We start from the raw sequence: 18,640 nt of genomic DNA, 5'->3' as shown, positions 1-18,640 counted from the left end.
ATGGACTGCAGCCTACCAGGCTCCTCCATCCATGGGATTTTCCAGGCAAGAGTACTGGAGTGGGGTGCCATTGCCTTCTCCATTATCACAGTTTACAGGTTGATAAACCTGTGCATGTTGGTGCATTATGTAAGTGGGAGTTGTGTTATGGAGATAGTTGCTGCTGCTGCTGCTGCTAAGTCACTTCAGTCGTGTCCGACTCTGTACGACCCCATAGATGACAGCCCACCAGCCTCCCCCGTCCCGGGGAGATAGTTGCTAGAGGTCAAATCCTGATTCCAACACTTATGAGTTGTAAATGTATCTCATGCCTCATGATAGTTATGGAAAGATTAACAGTTAGTACATGTGAAGGTGGCAGAACAATGCCTGGCATGTAATAACACTTCAATGAATATGGCATCAATCCTGATGGATTTCATGAGAGCAGGGACCTTGTCAATTTCATGTACCACCTCCTCTACAAGACAAAGCACAGTGCTTGGGATGTAGGGGAAGCTTAGTGAGTATATGCGGAATGAATGAATAAATCATCACTCCATACTAGTCACCAATCAGCCTTCGATACCTATGTAGGTGGTGGTGATGATTTAGTTGCTAACTGGTGTCTGACCCTTGTGATCCCATGGATTGTAGCTTGCCAGGATTTCTCTGTCCATGGGATTCCCCAGGCAAGAATACTGGAGTGGGTTGCCATTTCCTTCTCCAGGGAATCTTCCCAACCCAGGGATCAAACCCAATGTCTTCTGAATTACAGGCAGATTCTTTACCACTGAGCCATCAGGGAAGCCCTGATACATATGTAGATACACATTCATTCTGTCTCCTTGCTTTCAAGGACTAGGACAAGACATCATTCCTTTTGGGTGCCCTGTATATTGCTCATAACGATCAGACCTATACTTAACCCAGTATTTTCCTAATACTTAAGAAACCAAATTTAGAAAAATGTGGGTGGAGGAAAAATCCCCCAGAGCTCTCAACTATGCTATCAAAGTGATTTTACATTTTAAATATATAAGAATTCATAATTTTAGTATATATTTAAGAAAGGCAAAGAAATAGCCAATCCCTCTTACTTATCAACTGTGCATCTTTCAGCCACAAAATGTAATTATTTAGCCCTGCACTAAATCATTCATAAAAGTATTTAGGGATGGGTCTCCACAGCATGCCTGTGATTTTCTAAAATTGATTTTAATAATGGTATACACAGAGGTTAAACCACAGAGTTAAAAATGAACATACCAGTCATTTCTAAGCCAGAGAAAGTAGCAGTATAAATAAATTGAAAGGTAAATAAATAAAATGTAGCTTCAAATGACTAGAAATATTAAAGTCAACAGACCACTGAACAGTATGAGGTTCCTCTTGAGGGTCAGGAATAGAAATCTCAGGTCCTTTATGCCTGCAGTTAAGATCATGGGAGAGGCAATTTCACTTATACAGTCAAACAAGACACAGGAAGAGACCAGAACTGTTGGTTGGACCAGACCTATGAGTCATTTTTTCTATGGAGGGAGATCAAACAGTCAATCCTAAAGAAAATCAACCTTGAATATTCATTGGAAGGACTATTGCTGAAGCTGAAAGTCGAATACTTTGGCCACCTGATGTGAAGAGCTGACTCATTGGGAAAGACTGATGCTGTGAAAGAGTGAAGGCAAGAAGAGAAGCAGGCAGCAGAGGATGAGAAGTTAGATAGCACCACCAACTCAATGGACATGAATCCGAGCAAACTCCCGGAGGTAGTGGAGGACAGAGGGGCTTGGCATGCTGTGGTCCATGGGGTTGCAAAGAGTCGGTCATGACTTATGGACTGAACAACAACAACAGCGTTTCCCAGGCTTAGGAGAGAGCCTTTCCCTTCACAGTAGCCAAGATATAGAGACAATCTAAACTTCCATCATGGACGAATGGATAAAGATATACACACACACACCATGGAAAATTATTCAGCTTGCAAGAGAAGGAAATCCTGCCATTTGCAAGAACATGGATAGATTGGATTCACATCAAATTAAGTGAAATAAGCCAGTCAAGGAAAGACAAATACTGCATAATATCACTTACACAGACAATCTAAAATAGCCAAACTCATAGAAACAGAGTAGAATGGTGGTTGCCAGGGACTTGGGGGAGAGGGAAATGGAGAGATGCTGGTCAAAAAAGTACAAAGTTTCAGTTATGCATGATAAATACTGTAGATCTAATGTATAGCAATAGGACTATAGTTAATAATAATCCACTGTATGCATGAAATTTACTTAGAGGGTAGATCATAAGTGTTCTCACTATTAAAAAAAGAAGGAACAAAAAGAAAATGCAGATAAACAATAAGGATCTATTGTATAGCACAGGGAACTATATTCAGTATCTTGTAATAACATATAATGGAAAAGAATCTAAAAAGAATATATATATATATATGAATGAATCACTTTGATATATACTCAAAACTAGCACAATATTGTAAATCAACTATACTTCAATTTAAAAAAAGAAAATGGTACCTATGTGAGGAGATGGATATGTTAATTTAACTTGACTGTGGCAATTATTTTACAATGTTATATTTCAAAACATCAACTTATACACCTTAAATATATAGTTTTTATTTTTAATATTTTATTTATGTTGTCACTTATCCTTCAATAAAGCTGGGAAAATAAGTAAAATAAAATAAAGGGATTTTTTAAAATCCCTTAACTCAAATCCCACTATTACAGCTCATTTTCTTTGACTAAGAAAACTTTGACTCCATGGAGGTTTGGAGCCATATGCTGAAAGATTGTGCAAAACCACAGGATAAACATGGCTTATTTCCCTGCAAATTAAGTGTGACTTGAAGATTTGAGGAAGAGGGAAGTGAATGTTTTAACTGTTCATTTAAACCATTTGTTTCTTTAAACAAATGGATCAATTGTGCTGCAGAATCTAAGATTTGCATGCATTTTAAAAACAGGAAACCACAAAGAATCATCATGCTTGGAGTAGATCATTTTAAGCTACCCAGGAGTTTGTACTGAAGAGGGAAATGTCATGGGGGAGAATTATTCAGAAAGAAGAGGGCAGAAGGGCAAAGTTCCCAATTTGGCTGAGACCCAGACCTGCTGAGGAAGGGGGACTGGGAAACCCAGGTATAGGGGAACAGGAATTCTCAACACCCAAACAGGAAGGCAGCAACTAAAACTGACAAAACCCTAGCAAAGTAGATAATCAGTCCAAGGAAGTACTGTGTGGGGATGGAGAGGAGAAAACTTCAAGGTTGGGGTGCAGCAAAGCCAGCGCATCAGAACTGCAGCTACTTGTTGACTCAGCAAGTGAATGCACCCTCATATGGATCCAGAATGAATGCTGGTAAGTGTGTGTGTAGAGGACGAAAACAGAGATCAACAAATATAAAGAGGACACTGCTTAAGGTGTCCAGAGGAACCTACCTTATCAGAAAACAATACACGCGTATAACTTCCCAACCATATATCCCAGCACACTAACTTTACCAAGTACTATGACTCTTCTGTATATTCCTGTTTCTCTCATTACATAAATTTTGTTCCTTAATATAAACTTGGGAAGCAGTTTTGTCTGCCAGTTCAGTGCTATCAGAGGCAACAGACAACAAGTTGGCCACTCAGCTCGCTATTTTCACATCTTCATGCAACAGTATAAGCATGCTTGCTTTCATGTGTATGTTACTCCTAACAAGTCTGATTATTCCACCAGGGCTGGCAAAGATGTCAGTATTAAGAAAAGATGGTAATCACTTAGACCATGATGCTTAGAATCAGTAATGAACATGTAGTTCCAGACACACAAGTAAGACCCCATGATAGAATTACCTTGTGATTGGCTGAAAGGAACTGAACAAATGATAGATATTTGAACTGGAAAAAGCTGAACACTTGTCCTACGGTATTTTTCCTTAAAACTCAATTGACATTGTATGTGTAAGAACATAGGAAGAAAGCTGGACAAGCAATAAGACCAGGAGAATAGTTTTCATTCCTATAATTTCTATGATGGATAGGCTCTTTGTGAAGGAGTAAGTTTCTAAAAGCCAGTTAGGGGTTCTGCCATATTTAATTTCTTTTCATAATTAGTCAGCAGGGTTGTGGTAGGGACTCTGAGACTCCACAGTATCATTCATCCCTCTTTCTTCTAATTGTAGAATCTTCTAAAATTTATTTAAGGACCTACTGTACAGCACAGGGAACTCTACTCAATACTGTATAATAATCTATATGGGAAAGAATCTAAAAAGTAATGGCTATGTGTATGCGTATAACTGACTCACTTTGCTTACACCTGAAACAAGCACAGCATTGTAAATCAGCGATGCATGTTCTCAGCCGCTCAGGCATGTCCAGCTCTTTGCGACCCCATGCACTGTAGCCCACCTGGCTTCTCTGTCCATGGAGTTTTCTAGGGAAGAATACTGGAGCAGATTGCCATTTCCTATTCCAGGGGATCTTCTGAACCCAGGGATCCAACCTGACTCTCTTGCATCTCCTGGATCAGCAGGCAGATTCTTTACCACTAGGGCCACCTGGGAAGGCCAAATCAACTATACTCCAATAAAAATTTTAAATAAATAAATGACCAAAAAACACTTCCCTCCCCATGCTGTGCCTATCTAAATAAGGAACACTAGGTCTCTGAATTATCATTTCCTAATTGTATGATATTGGGCAAGTCCCCAGGCATCTTTGAGACTGTTTCCTCATCTGTAACATGAAGACAATAGTATCTAGCTCACTGATTGCTACGCGTATTAAGTGAGATAATACATATAAGATGTCGTTTACTACAATACCCACCATACAGAAGGCACTCAGATAATAACAATGAAAACTTTCTTTGGTATAGTTGTTGTTCAGTCACTAGGTTGTGTCTGACTCTTTACAACCCCATGGACTGCAGCACACCAGGCTTCCCTGTCCTTCACTATCTCCCAGAGTTTGCTCAAACGCATGTCCATTGAGTCAGTGATGCCATCCAACCATCTCATCCTCTGCAGTAAAATGCCATTCATATAAGACAATAACACTTGTTATTGTTTGAGATGCACTGGTTGTCAGGCAAACACTTTGTGCTATGTTCCTCATCACACTAATGGGTCACACTGGCCACTAAAGAGCATTCTATCCCAAATTTCATCAATGCCAAAACATTATGTTTCCAAACCCAATGTCTGTGGTTGAGATGTACTAGTGGAATGTAAATTCTGCCCTTTGTCAAGTTAAATGCTTCACATGAGATTGTATTCTCAATGTTGTTAAGTGCCACATTCTATCCAACTAAGCTGACCATGCCAGGCTTGGCTAAGCAATAATTACAGCAGTGTGTCATCCAGCACCTTCCAAGACTTAATGATTTCACAAAACCAAAATTAAGTTTGAAAAAAAAAAAAAAATGCCCTCTTAGCCTCCAGGGAACCGATTGGGACACTGAGTGGCATCAGTTAATCCAACATTCAGAGTGGAACAGGGCCTTTCTCTTACACCTGAAACATGGAGATAAGCCTGAAACTTAAAAAAAAAAAAAGTGCTTAAAATGAAGGGAAAATGAGCCTTTTCTTTTGTGGATTAAAATAGAACCTTTCCTCCTCCACCTTCAATTCTAACACTTCATCCCTGTTATCTCAGGGCAGAAAATATGTAGCATTTCTTCTTTTAATCTATTCCTTTATCTTTATTTGTAAAACAATCAATTTTGCCCAGGCTAACATGTTTGTAGTGTTTTCTCTTGCAAGTTTCTGATTATAGTCACCACTCTAGTTTGACCCAGTTTTCCAAGCTGATTTTTCTCAGCCATGGAGCTGCTGGCTGAGTGACTTCACAGTTCATCTGCTTCCATTCCCGTATGCCATGGTCCCTGCAACCTTCTTGGCTGCAACTGGTGGGCACTTCTGGGCACTTTATAAAGTGGTCACTGCTGTTGCCTTTCTGTACCCAAGCCCCTGGAGAGTATATGGGCCCAGGTCACGCCGCTTAAGTGGTGGCAGACCTAAAACCAGACTCCATGGTCTTTGGTTCACCATGTAGACAAGAGCCCTTGAACCTCTGCAAATCAAATAAGAAATTTAAAAAGAACTTCAATTGAAGTATTCTACCGGGTGGCTCATTTAGGCACAGTCTTATTCTAGGACTCCTGGCTATATCGTAATAGCCCCTGTAAAGGCTGGGCTGTTTTTTACGATTATCATTTGTACCCTTCCCCCCTTTTTTTTGTCCTTCCTCTTCCTTTGAGAATGTTTTTGACTTTGTCCAGTTGAATAGCTTGCTGCTTGGCTGGTTGTCCTGGCTAAGAGCCCAGCCTAGAGCTAGTGCCCACCGTGTAATCATTGCAGATTACAAGATTGAAAAGGGGGCTTTGTATATCATTATTTGCTTGCTTGGCCAGTTTTCAGGTTATTTGTCTGCCTCTACCTTGAAACAAAGGCAATGATAATGAGGCACAGAGTTTTACACATTTTAGTTTATTATCTCTACAGCAGGTTTTTACGCAGGAATGTGATCCACATTCAAGTTCTACCCATCCATCCAAACTCAGTCCATTTGTCCCTGCTGCCCTGAGACTTCCTTTGCCCCCTCTCTCCTGTGTCCTTCTCTGAAGGACCACAGCACTTTTCACTTCTCCCATGACAGTTACTTCCAACCACGTATTAAAACAGTTCATATCATTTTGAGTCTCCCCTACTCACTCACAAGTTCTCTGAGCAGGGTCTGCTTGCCTGTTCCATCCATGAAGCCTTCTCAGGGGCCTGCATGGCCTGTGCCATGTGTTCAGCAAACAGTGAGCCAAAGGGCACACAGCACAGCCAGTGCCTCTCTTCACCCTGAGCATGAGCAGGTCTAATTCTTCATCTTCTGGAACAAGGTCTTGCTATAACTAAAGCAGGCAAGTTAGAGCCCTTCCTAAGAACCACGTCTGTACTATAGCAAGACAAGCTCACATGACTGTTTAAATAATTTTACATCCAGAAAAATAACAAACAAGATAATGCTCAAATACAAAAGTGGTGGCAAAAGCTATAAACTCCAAAGTTTGTTAGATTTACAAATAATCACTATTAAATATGAAAGTGAGATCTACCTAGAAACATTTCTTTTGAAAAGTTCCTCCACTCTTACATCGGATCGGGTAGAAATAGTTTCTTCTAAATATGTAGGATAAATGAAAACTTTTCCTCTTCTTTAAAAGTTTAAATGTGATTTATAATTAAAATGCACCTTGGCATATCTTTTTTTCCACAATAGTTCTCCTCATCTGGATTGGAGTAAAAATTTGACAAAATGAGTAAAGTCTGTTGAAGTCACAATTTTTTTTTTCTAGGTAGTAAAATTGACGAGGGTGATTTCTTTAAACCTGCCAAAAGAGTTTTAAGTTGAAAAACTACTTTCTGGATTGATTACATAAGCAGACAAACCACCAAACATCCAAGAGAACAGCATGGAGGTCCTTTGTTACTATATTGAGAATGTGTCTATTTTCAAAAACACCAAATCTCCTGATAATGAAATAGTCATCACATGGTCAAGATAACCACCCTGCAGACCTCTATGCTATTTTTTTTTTTTCATTCCACATGTCTTTTGTCCTTCCTTCCTTATATCATTTCCCCATTTCAGACTGTAAAAGTAGCTGGAGGGCTGAGACCATACTGCCAATAGTTCACTCTAATTGGAAGCAGTAGGTGCTTAAGTACTCATTACCTGACGGGGAGCATCACAATAACAAGCTCAGTTTGTAGGTCAGTGCTAATAAGCCCAAGGTGCTGGACCTGACACGGGTGAACGTTTGCTCTGCTTCGTGACAATAAGCCAAATGCTTCGGTCTGGTCAATGCCATTGTGCACCCAGTGTGTTATTGGGGGTGGAGTGTGGACCATCAGGAGGATTTGAATGAATGTTCTAGTTCAACTTCCCAACACAAGCAACACGGGGAAATACAATCAAACATGGTGAAACCCAGTAGCACCAGACTGTGGTCAAGGTCGGAAGCAGGCACGGTGGTTCTCACTTCTGTTTTTTCTCTAACACTCTTAAGTAGGAGCCACACTTTCATCAGGAACACAGACTAATGAGCACTGACCATCAGACAGAGAGGGGACTCATTGGGCAGGTGAAGGGGGTGACTTCTATCATTTCGTGGGGCACATATTTTGAAAAATGGACACTGGTTGATAATGAAACCCAGCACTGAGTTGAAATTCAGTCAAGTGGAGCAGTGCATATCAATGCCTTCAGGATCTTTTTAAAATGCAGTTTCTGATTCAGTAGGTTGGGGAACCTGAGATTCTGTGTTTCTAAATAAACTGGCAAGTGGTGCCAAGGCTGCTGGGCCCTTGAACCTCATTCCAAGTATTAAGTTGGTACAAAAGTAATAGCAGTTTTGCACTACTGAACTTTGCTATTTGATACTGGAATACATTCTTAAATAAATATGATTATGTTATACATCATTTTAATATGAATTTCTCATTTTTTGTCAATGACTTGTTACTGGCTGTGTATTTTATATTTATTTTAGACTATGGAAATGATATTAGACAAAAAGCAAATCCAAGTGGTTTCCTTATTCAAGTTCAAAATGGCTCTTAAAGCAGCAGAAACAACTCATAACATCAACACATTTGGCTCAGGAACTGCTAATGGATGTACAGTGCAATGGTGATTCAAGAAGTTTTACAAAGGAAATGAGTCTTGAAGATGAGGAGCATAGTAGCCAGTCATCAGATGTTGACAATGACCAATTGAAAGATATCATTGAAGCTGATCCTCTTAAAAGTACATGAAAAGTTGCTGAAAAAGTCAACGTTGACCATCCTATGGTCATTTGGCATTTGAAGCAAATTGAAAAGGTGAAATCACACTCAATAAGTGGGTGCCTTATGGGCTGAATGAAGATAAAAAAAATCATCTTGAAATTTCATCCTCTCTCATTCTACATAACAAAAACAAGCCACTTCTCAGATTGTGATGTGGAACAAAAAGTAGATTTTATATGACAACTGGCGATGACCAGCTCAGTGGTTGGACTGAGGATCCATTTGCATGGAACATAGTGGAATAGCTCTTTGGGTAATCCAGTGTGGAACCCTATCCATTTTTCTACTCTCTGGTTGAGGTCTCCTATGTGAAAGATAATAAGGCAGTTGAAATTAGGTTTATAGAGTCATGTTCACAGAAGTGCCTCAAATGAAGGTGAGTCGCCCATGAGTTCAATGGAGAGTAAATAGATGGACAAATTTACATTCATACACAGATTGATTTAGACATTTGCCAAGTATTTGCCAAAAAAGCTTTTCCTTTTCTAAGGAGGGCATAGCCCTAATATTTTCCTTTGTAAAGGACTCATTTTACCAGTGAGTTTGACAAAAGTTTAAATATTAAATGCCTAAGCTAAATATATACAGTAATACTTTCCATATCTCCCCAGATAGATCAACTGACCCCCTCCCTGGGCTAAATACTATCAGCATGCAAATAAAACTGAGATCCTTAGGTTAGTTATTGTAGGGCTGTGGAGACTTTCCAGTGATCCCTCAGCAGCATGACAGAAAAAGCTGATACAGACCTTCTTCTGACTCTGAACACATGGAAAGTTGGAGCAAATATAACCAAAATAAATATTATAATGTAATTTTAACGTGAAGGAAAGATTGAAGATTCTCAGGAGTCATAAGCAAACAGGTAAGTCAAAGTCAGGACATAAGTAGGAGCTGGGGCTCAAAATAACCCAAAAGGGGTAGTATGAGAATATGGGCTCTGAAGGCCAGGCCTAGTGTCCTGGCCTTGAATCTTGGGCCAGTGAGAAACCAGAACTGAACACCTGGCCCCTGGGGCTTCCCAGACCTTGAATAGAGGACAGGAAAACCCCACCCCTGCCCAGAGAGCTCTATCCTAAACAGACTTCAATGATTAAGATGTTAAGGTAGTAATAAAAAGAAATTTGGAAGTGATATTTACCGTTACCCATCTTAAATTCAAACTGTCCCAGAAATAGAAAAAAGTTAACCAAACCTTTTTTTGACCTTGCTACCCAAAGGGTAACTCAACAAAGCTAACACATGCATTTGCCACATATGAGATTTTTAAAAGTAGAGAAAAGGTCCATCCATTCTAGCAAATATAACCTGTTGATTCATATATAAGCACACATATAACAACTCCAAGCCTCTAATATTAATATCATCACTCAGTTCAGTTCAGTTCAGTCGCTCAGTTGTGTCTTACTCTTTGTGACCCCATGAATCACAGCACGCCAGGCCTCCCTGTCCATCACCAACTCCTGGAGTTCACTTAAACTCACATCCATCAAGTCAGTGATGCCATCCAGCCATCTCATCCTCTGTCGTACCCTTCTCCTCCTGCCCCCAATCCCTCCCAGCATCAGAGTCTTTTCCAATGAGTCAACTCTTCGCATGAGGTGGCCAAAGTACTGGAATTTCAGCTTTAGCATCATTCCTTCCAAAGAACACCCAGGGCTGATCTCCTTTAGAATGGACTGGTTGGATCTCCTTGCAGTCCAAGGGACTCTCAAGAGTCTTCTCCAACACCACAGTTCAAAAGCATCCATTCTTCAGCGCTCAGCTTTCTTCACAGTCCAACTCTCGCAACCATACATGACCACTGGAAAAACCATAGCCTTGACTAAACAGACCTTTGTTGGCAAAGTAATGTCTCTGCTTTTGAATATGCTATCTAGGTTGGTCATAACTTTTCTTCCAAGGAGTAAGCGTCTTTTAATTTCATGGCTGCAGTCACCATCTGCAGTGATTTTGGAGCCCAAAAAGATAAAGTTAGCCACTGTTTTCACTGTTTCCCCATCTATTTTCCATGAAGTGATGGGACCAGATGCCATGATCTTTGTTTTCTGAATGTTGAGCTTTAAGCCAACTTTTTCACTCTCCTCTTTCACTTTCATCAATAGGCTTTTTAGTTCCTCTTCACTTTCTGCCGTCATTAGGGTCTGACAAAACTTGCTCTGTTCTTTCCACACATTGTCCAGTTTCTTATTTAAAAAATATTTTATCTTCTATGAAGCAGGAGACCCCCCAAGCAAGGCTCAAGAAGATCTTTTAGCCTATGTTCTGGCATGTTATGTCCTATGAGTTTACTTAGCCTTCATGAGCCTTCTTTAATAGATGCTGAGAAGAAAGATAACAAATTGTTCATAAACATGTTCTCCATTTTGTAGTAGATTACAAGTCAATATAAATATAAAGAGAAGTGAAAAATTCTAAACTTTCATCAAGTTTGCTACAAACTGAGTCAACCATGACCCAAAAGCAAGTGTTAGTATAATGTTACTCCATATCTTGATTTAGTGACACAGACCAAGTGCTTGGCAGAAGAGCACAAACCTAAGAATCCACAAGCTACATCCTGATACCAACGAGTGCTGTGACTCAGACCAAGTCACTTAAACTTTCCAGGTCTGGATTTTTTTTTTTTCTTAATGAAATGAGGAGGTTGAATGATTTGTCTCTTAACTTTCTCCTAATCTGAACATTCCATGATCCTGTGACAGTGTTACAAGGCCTGGAGGCCTTCCTATCATAAAAGCAACCTTTTCAATCCACTTCAATCTCTGAAGATTTTGATGTCCTTTCTCTTCAGTCTAAATCAGTCACTTGAAAAACCTGAACTGAAATGAAGATTTCAGCCAAAAGTAAGCTGAAAAGTAGCTGCCATCAGAAGCTCCTTAAGGTCTCACTGTGAAACTGACTGAATTGTAAATGTCCTCCAAGGAAGAGATGTTGACATTTATGGCCAACTTCAGCTCACAGATGAGGAAACCAGGATTCCGAAAGGTCCTGTAATTTACCAAACACCATACAGCATTTGGGTGGGCAAGGTAAGTTCTCATATGCTTTATAATTTCTGATCCATCCACAGATCCATTCAAGCAAGACTTAATGAACATTTACTAGACACTGCTAGGCACTAGTACTAAGGAAACACAGAGTACTTCATATAGAGAGTACTAAGACAAACTCATTGCCCTCATGGAGATCAGAGTCTAGTGGAAGTGAAGAAAAAGGGAAGAGTCACAAAACCCAAAAATATTTGCCAAAGCAGAGGTATTTGTGGGACCTTTGAGAATCCAGAGAAAGGACTGCTTCATTGTGCTTAAAGAAACATGGAAAGTTTCATAGAGGAGGACACAAATGAGCTGTATTTTGAAAAATTAGAAGTCTGTAAGGCATGCAGGCGGAGAAGGTGATGGCACCCCACTCCAGTACTCTTGCCTAGAAAATCCCATGGACGGAGGAGCCTGTTAGGCTGCAGTCCATGGGGTTGCTAGGAGTCAGACACGACTGAGCAACTTCACTTTCATTTTTCACTTTCATGCATTGGAGAAGGAAATGGCAACCCACTCCAGTGTTCTTGCCTGGAGAATCCCAGGGACAGGGGAGCCTGGTGGGCTGCCGTCTATGGGGTCGCACAGAGTCGGACACGACTGAAGCGACTTAGCAGCAGCAGCAACAGCAAGGCATGCAGGATATGGGGGGAAAGGCAGACAGCACAGCACACGCAAAGACATTGAAAGCACACACATGTTTGTGTTTGAGAGACTAAGCAGTTGGATAAGCTTGAACCTAGGATACAGGTTAGGAATGTAAGCAGACATGAAAGAAGAAAAAGGAAAGAATAAGTAATGCAAAGAAAAAAAAAAAAAAAGCTTTGACTTTTGCCTAGGAGATGAGGAATGAGCCACTAAAAGACCATCAACAGATAAGGAACATAGTTATCCTTGCTTTCAACACAGAGCATGCTCCTATAAAAGAGCGGACAAGAAAAGCCAGCTAATGATTTAGAGAAAAAATTGATTACCACAGAAATGAGAGCACTGGGAGGCTAACACATGTCTATCGCTCTTTCCACTAGTTTGTGCTGGATTTCATTCCCCCCAGCCTAAAAGTGTCATTCGCCATATAAACCCCGTTCCCCTAGGGAAGACTTTGGAGAGGCTCAAGATTCCTGGAGGGACCAGGGTTAGGACCAGAGCCAACTGCTGCTCATAGCTGGATCAGTGAGTAAAGGCTGAACTGGCCCCAAGAGAACCAGGGCCCAGGGAATCCAGAGACCCACATGACTCAGTCACAGGTGGCACTGAAGCAGGCATCCACACAGCTGGGCTAAATCTCATCAGGTGGTTTACTAACTTAGTAGCTTTATAACTTTCACAAGGTTATTTCATTTCTTCAAGACTCCAGGTCACAGTCACACCTGCTTTGGATCATGTATACATTAAACAGATGATGTACATGAGGCACTCGGCACTCATCTGTCACATGCAAAGCATCCTGCAATCCACAATTGTGATTATTATGACTTGGCATCCTGCAGTCAAGTGCCTTGCCTATTCCTAAAGAAGTCTGGAACCTGGCAGATTGTTCACAAAACACTCTCCTCAAGGTCTCATCCCTTTTCTTCTCTCTAGAGATCTCAGAGAGAAAATATTACATTTAAAGGGCCTCTCCTTGGTTCCATAGTAGCAATTCTTATATTTGTAGGAAGCATATTCATGCTAAGTTCCAAAAAAGATCAGATCTACTCTTGGAGTAGCTAATAACATTTTTAAAAATTATTTTCTTCCTTCTGCCACTGAGTAGACCCTCTTTCAAAAAGAGCAAGGAATACTAGAACCAAAATATATGTTACAGGCTTATATTTCATATGAAACAAATAGCATGCCTACCTCTGTTCTTATCTCACAGTTCTGTGAGCTAAGAGTTGGGGTTAAGAATGTCCCTTTAGATGGGAAATTTGATGAATTTTCATCCACTCATTTCCTGCCTTCATGAATTAAAAAATGAAAATAAAGCTAAACCTTTTATGTTGCTGGAAATTTTCATAAGTCTCAGCACTGTATAAAAAGTTGGCAATATTAAGAGACCAGCAATAAATATTTCTTGCATAATGAAGCCAGAGGAACAAGGAAGTGAGAAGAGGAGACCTTTGGGGAGACTTTTGCCTAAATAATGCTTCAAAACTCTGAAACTTTACTGATGACTTTTACAAACTATAGTTATAATGGAAGAGCTTCCTAGAACTGATAGAGCATCTGGAGAACTTCTGTCAAGCATTTTAGATCAAAGCTGTGGGTTTGCAGTTGAGGTTAATTCCCTCACTTTGTAATGCCACTACATGAAGATCACAAACAAAAGTTTTAGAAGAAAGGGACTGATTAATTGAATTTAACTCTGTATTTTCGGGGTAAGTGGTTGGAAAACACAGTTGATTGAATTGAGCACTCAGGTATGTCAAACACCCAAACTTACTGAGCTTGTTTTGGTTAGTTTGACAATCTGCTTTTTCAATTTTGTTTCACTTTGATTAGTCAGACCTTAGACTGAAATGAACAAATGATCTGGTTGAGCCTTCTGGTAGGAAGAAAAATACTGTGGAAAAAATGGTCATAATAAAGTGGAGATAGGCTACAAGGATGTATTATACAATATGGGGAATATAACCAATATTTTGTAATGACTGTAAATAGAGTGTAAGCTTGAAAATGTATATTAAATTTTTTTAATTTAAATGAATGATACAGGTATGTGGAAAATGATACCATTTTTGTTAAAATATACTTATCTTGTCAAAAGATAAACTCTGTGTACATAGGTACAAAAAGTTATCTGGAAGGATTTATACTAAGATAAGACCAGTGAGTTTCTCTAGTTAATAAAATTTGGAATAATTTTTATTTTCTTTTTATGTATTATCTCTTTCTCTCCCCTATTCTTGTGCATGCTCTCTCCCTCTCTCTCTCGTGCACCCTGTTCGCATCTCTTCAATATAAAACAGCTATTAAAATTACTAAATATTAATTACTATTAATAGTAATTACTATTAATTACTAAAATTAATTACTATTAATTACTAAAATATACCATGTATTCCCAACTATGTATATAAACCAAACCATCAAAAACTTCTGCTTAGAGTTATTAGTATAACAAGTTAAAGCAATCGGCCACACAATAATGACTGCCATCCCCAGTTTCTGGCTCACCATGTCCCTTACAATGCACTGTTTCCCAGAGTTTAAGTCTAACCCCGTGAGGTAGACATCCCTATTATTCTACTTCTACAGATAAGAAAAACCAAGGATGCTACATAATTTGTCAAAATAGGTAGGTATGCTATTTTTTCATATGAAATATAAGCCTGTAACATATATTTTAAAACTAATCAGTTGTAACAGTCCAAAACTTTTGATGCTCCAAACCGATAATGGCAATGTGTGTGTACGTTAGTCGCTCAGTCATGTGTGACTCCTTATGACCCCATGGATGGTAGCCCACCAGGCTCCTCTATCCATGGAATTCTCCAGGCAAGAATACTGGAGTAGCCATTCCCTTCTCCAGGAGATCTTCCCAACCCAGGGATCGAATCCAAGTCTCCTGCATTTCAGGCAGATTCTTTCCCATCTGAGCCACCAATAATGGCAGAGACTGCTCTTATTCACCATACGAAGGTGTTAACAAAAAGTCACAGATAGGTGCAAAAGCATATTCAGCAGCGTTAAGCTAGTAAATTTTGATAATTTACTTCTACTTTGTCCCATCTGAATTGATATAAAGGCAGCAGCTATATTCCCCAACTTTGCCCAGTCTGCTCTATTTTTCAGTTTTTTCTTAAGTTTTCCACTCTGTCTTCTGGTTACTATAATGTTAAACTTCCTTAGCCTGTTAACTGGTGTGCCTTTCTCCTAGGGAAAGGGATACATGAAGAAGATAGTGTCATATGGCTATTCAATGGAGAACAGCACAGCTGTAAAATATATTAAGGACAATCATTAAGGACTTTATGAACTGATATGGAGTGATGTCCAAGACACAGTGTTAAGTGAAAAAAGCAAAGTGCAAAAGAGTATCTAGACTATGACACTCTTTAAGGAAAAAATATTTACAAGAAAATACATGTGCAAGTGCCCACTTGTGCAAAGGAAATATGAGAAGGATTAAAATGAAACCAAAGAGACCGGTTATGTAAAGGGGGTAGATGGGAAAGAGCTGGAAAGAAGAGGGAATGGGTGTGAAGTAGCAGGGACAACGATGGAGTGACACCCCTCTGAGTACATCATTTGATTAAGTTTGAGCACTTAGAAGCATAGTTATGTTTCATATGTTCACATAACCCCCAAGCAATCAATAATTAAAACTATCTTTGAGGAATGAGGGTGGAAATAACAAAATGCAATACTAAACTAAATAAATGAATCTCACTCTATTACAAAGGAACCACACTGAAGGGATGGGGAATAATAAAACTAACTTAAATAATTGTGGAAAACAGTGTCTTGACTGGATAGTGTAAAACTAAAGATAAAAATAAGTATATCAATGCTATAATTAAGTCAGTACGTGTGTTTCTTATAGTAACAGGGTTAGCAATTCTGAAAGTACTTTATATGCATGCACATGATTGAAAGTGAAAGTTGCTCAGTCGTGTCTGACTGTGTCCCCATGGACTATACAGTCTCCAGGCCCGAATACTGGAGTGGGTAGCTATTCCCTTCTCCAGCAGATCGTCCCAATCCAGGAATCCAACCGGGGTCTCCTGCATTGCAGGAAGATTCTTTACCAACTGAGCTATCAGGGAAGCCCATGCATGCATATAGAATTCAACAAATAAATAAATATGTAATAGAAATTATATTGTATTATGCAGGTTAGTATCCTTGTGTATATTTCCCAGCTCTGCCCACTGAGAAGGCTTAGAGCAATGACATCCCAGCAGGAAAAAAGCACACCTAGCATTAACGTCACAGTTTCTGAACCCTATTCCCCAATAAAAGAAAACCTGGAGAAGTGGTTGATTCTAGGATGAGGGTAGGGAAAATACATATGAGCCTGGGATAATAGTGTGAAGCAAAAAGATGCTAAAAAAACTTTTGTAAAAGATAGGGCTAATCAAGAGCACAAGCGCCAATCTGAAGAAGCTCCTAAAAAACCAAAACTGAAACAAGTTGAGTGAAAAAATTAATACTAATATTGGATTATGACCCATAGAATCAAATAAATATCCATAAGTCCATACTTGTGGATATAAATGACCAATTATCTAGATAGAAAGGAGAGAAAGAGGGCTCTTCCTTGCTGCTGCTGCTGCTGCTGCTAAGTCGCTTCAATCGTGTCCGACTCTGTGCGACCCCATAGATGGCAGCCCACTAGGCTCCCCCGTCCCTGGGATTCTCCAGGCAAGAACACTGAAGTGGGTTGCCATTTCCTTCTCCAACGCATGAAAGTGAAAAGCGAAAGTGAAGTCACTCAGTCGTGTCCGACTCCTAGCAACCCCACGGATGCAGCCTTCCAGGCTCCTCCATCCATGGGATTTTCCAGGCAAGAGTACTGGAGTGGGGTGCCATTGCCTTCTCCACTTCCTTGCTTTAGAATTACAATTAATAAATGCTGAAGGATTGGCAAGAATGGAAAATCACTATTAAGTAAATACCATAGTAACGATTATACAGAACTGAGATCCTCTGATATATGCTCAAAACAGTGGATGAAAGTTTGACGAGAAACAAGACTTTCAGTCTCAAAGCCTTTCCTCCAAGATATTTGTTAACAAAAAGGAAAAACATTGTAATTGTCAAATAAAGAAACCCAGCAGAAACTAAATTAACCAAGCAATCAAGGTCAACATTATACCAGCAACAAAACAATGTGACATCATAAATCACATGCTATTAAGTGGGACACAACATTGTTTTTGTGGAATTCTTTCCAAAATTAGTTACCTCAATCCAACCATGGGAAAAGACCAGACACACCCAACTTGAGGGACACTTGGCAAAATAACTGCTCTATACGCTTCAAAAATGGCAAGGTCATAATGGTTAAAGAAGAACTGTTATAGATTTTAGGAGGCTATAGAGAAATAGCAAAATGTAATATGGGATCCTGAAGGATTGATATGGGATCCCAGAACAAACAACAAAACATTAATCAAAAAATTGGTAACATTAGAATATGGTCTTTAGTTACTAGTATTATACCAGTGTTAATTGCTTGGCTGTACTAATTGCACTATGTTTGTTTCCAAGGCAAACCATTCAATATCACAGTAATCCAAGTCTATGCCCCAGCCAGTAACACTGAAAAAGCTGAAGTTGAACGGTTCTGTGAAGACCTACAAGACCTTTTAGAACTAACACCCAAAAAAGACGTCCTTTTCATTATAGGGGACTGGAATGCAAAAGTAGGAAGTCAAGAAACACCTGGAGTAACCGGCAAATTTGGCCTTGGAACACGGAATGAAGCAGGGCAAAGACTAATAGAGTTTTGCCAAGAAAATGCACTGGTCATAACAAACACCTTCTTCCAACAACACAAGAGAAGACTCTACACATGGACATCACCAGATGGTCAACACCGAAATCAGATTGATTATATTCTTTGCAGCCAAAGATGGAGAAGCTCTATACAGTCAGCAAAAACAAGACCAGGAGCTGACTGTGGCTCAGACCATGAACTCCTTACTGCCAAATTCAGACTGAAATTGAAGAAAGTAGGGAAAACCACTAGACCATTCAAGCATGACCTAAATCAAATCCCTTATGATTATACAGTGGAAGTGAGAAATAGGTTTAAGGGCCTAGATCTGATAGATAGAGT

General features: G+C 39.6%; 2 protein-coding genes across 3 annotated transcripts in view; one reads left to right on the top strand and one right to left on the bottom strand.

The window, feature by feature from the left end:
• GRM8 (glutamate receptor, metabotropic 8) overlaps nt 1–18,640 on the bottom strand; it is an 858,241-nt gene that overhangs the window by 539,002 nt on the left and 300,599 nt on the right. The gene's annotated exons all lie outside the window — the stretch shown is intronic.
• The window catches only part of LOC104982380, a 59,607-nt gene that overhangs the window by 9,315 nt on the left and 31,652 nt on the right, over nt 1–18,640 (top strand). Inside the window, 2 exon segments of the mRNA XM_010831745.1 lie at nt 11,759–11,865; nt 12,926–13,006. Coding sequence (XP_010830047.1) covers nt 11,759–11,865; nt 12,926–13,006 — 188 coding nt within the window.

Source organism: Bison bison, unplaced genomic scaffold (genome assembly GCF_000754665.1).
Source record: "Bison bison bison isolate TAMUID 2011002044 unplaced genomic scaffold, Bison_UMD1.0 scf7180017864530, whole genome shotgun sequence".
NCBI lineage: Eukaryota > Metazoa > Chordata > Mammalia > Artiodactyla > Bovidae > Bison > Bison bison.
This window is presented reverse-complemented; position numbering and strand designations above follow the sequence as displayed.